Source organism: Octopus bimaculoides, chromosome 30 (assembly GCF_001194135.2).
Source record: "Octopus bimaculoides isolate UCB-OBI-ISO-001 chromosome 30, ASM119413v2, whole genome shotgun sequence".
Taxonomy (NCBI): Eukaryota; Metazoa; Mollusca; class Cephalopoda; order Octopoda; family Octopodidae; genus Octopus; species Octopus bimaculoides.
Genome location: NC_069010.1, coordinates 983,906 through 984,844, shown reverse-complemented (window position 1 = coordinate 984,844; position 939 = coordinate 983,906). Strand labels below are relative to the sequence as shown.

Genomic DNA, 939 nt, shown 5'->3' with positions numbered 1-939 from the left:
CTATCCTCATTGATGTTTTGTCCAATACATCTTAGCATGCTACAGAATATATAAAAAAAGTTAATGCTCACACGAAGTACTCAATCTGGCAACACAGCGCAGCATCTGCTATGAAAACTGACTGATGGAGTTCAGTTGCACGTTTGTCTGCTTCGTAAGAGGGAAAAGTGAAATTAGGGCAGCCCAATCTGAAATAGAGTAATTTAAAACTTTAAAGAGTTGTTATTATTATTATTATTATTATTATTATTATTATTATTATTATTATTATTATTATTATTATTATTATTATTATCATTAAATGAGTGAGGTGGCAGAATTGTTAGCAAACGACATTTTGTCCCCAAAATTGTTGGCCTTGTGCCAAATTTGAAATCCTTATTGTTATTATTATTGAGGATGCATGGCCTAGGGTGTTGCACTCATAATAACGAGACCGTGATTTCAATTCCTAGACTAGGTGGTGTGTTGTGTTCTTGAGAGAAACACTTCATCTTACATTGCTCAGCAATCACTTTGATGCAGCGACATGTGGTACACCATGCATCTGTTCAGGCAACATCGATTTGATGGCGGGATAGGTGAGCTATTGTGTGGCATATATGCATTTGATCACTATAAACAAATCATTTCAGCAGGTCATTCGGTAAAAGCTGAATACTTATATGTCATATCTGATAGGAGAGTCCATCATCATCATCATCATCCTTATTTCACCTATCTCAGGATTGGTCTTATTCCTTGCAGAATTTATTTGGGTAGTGGTTTGTGCATACTAGACAGAGTGTAAGTACCTTGAGAGAAAAGTTGAACCAAAGAAGCATCAGCTGTGGCGTGCAAGAGAGACGATTGCGCTGGTATGGGCATGTGGCGAGAATAGATGAGGATAGCTGTGTGAAAAAGTGCCATACCCTAGCAGTTGAGGGAACCTGTGGAAGA

General features: G+C 37.5%; 1 protein-coding gene across 1 annotated transcript in view; it reads right to left on the bottom strand.

Annotated features, from left to right (window-relative positions):
- Window positions 1-67: 67 nt before the first annotated feature.
- Window positions 68-939, bottom strand: part of LOC106876116 (glutamate--cysteine ligase catalytic subunit-like) — a 54,184-nt gene continuing 53,312 nt past the window's right edge. The window contains exon 6 of the mRNA XM_052978059.1: window positions 68-188. Within this exon, the coding sequence (XP_052834019.1) occupies window positions 68-188 (121 nt within the window). The remainder of the gene's footprint in view (window positions 189-939) is intronic.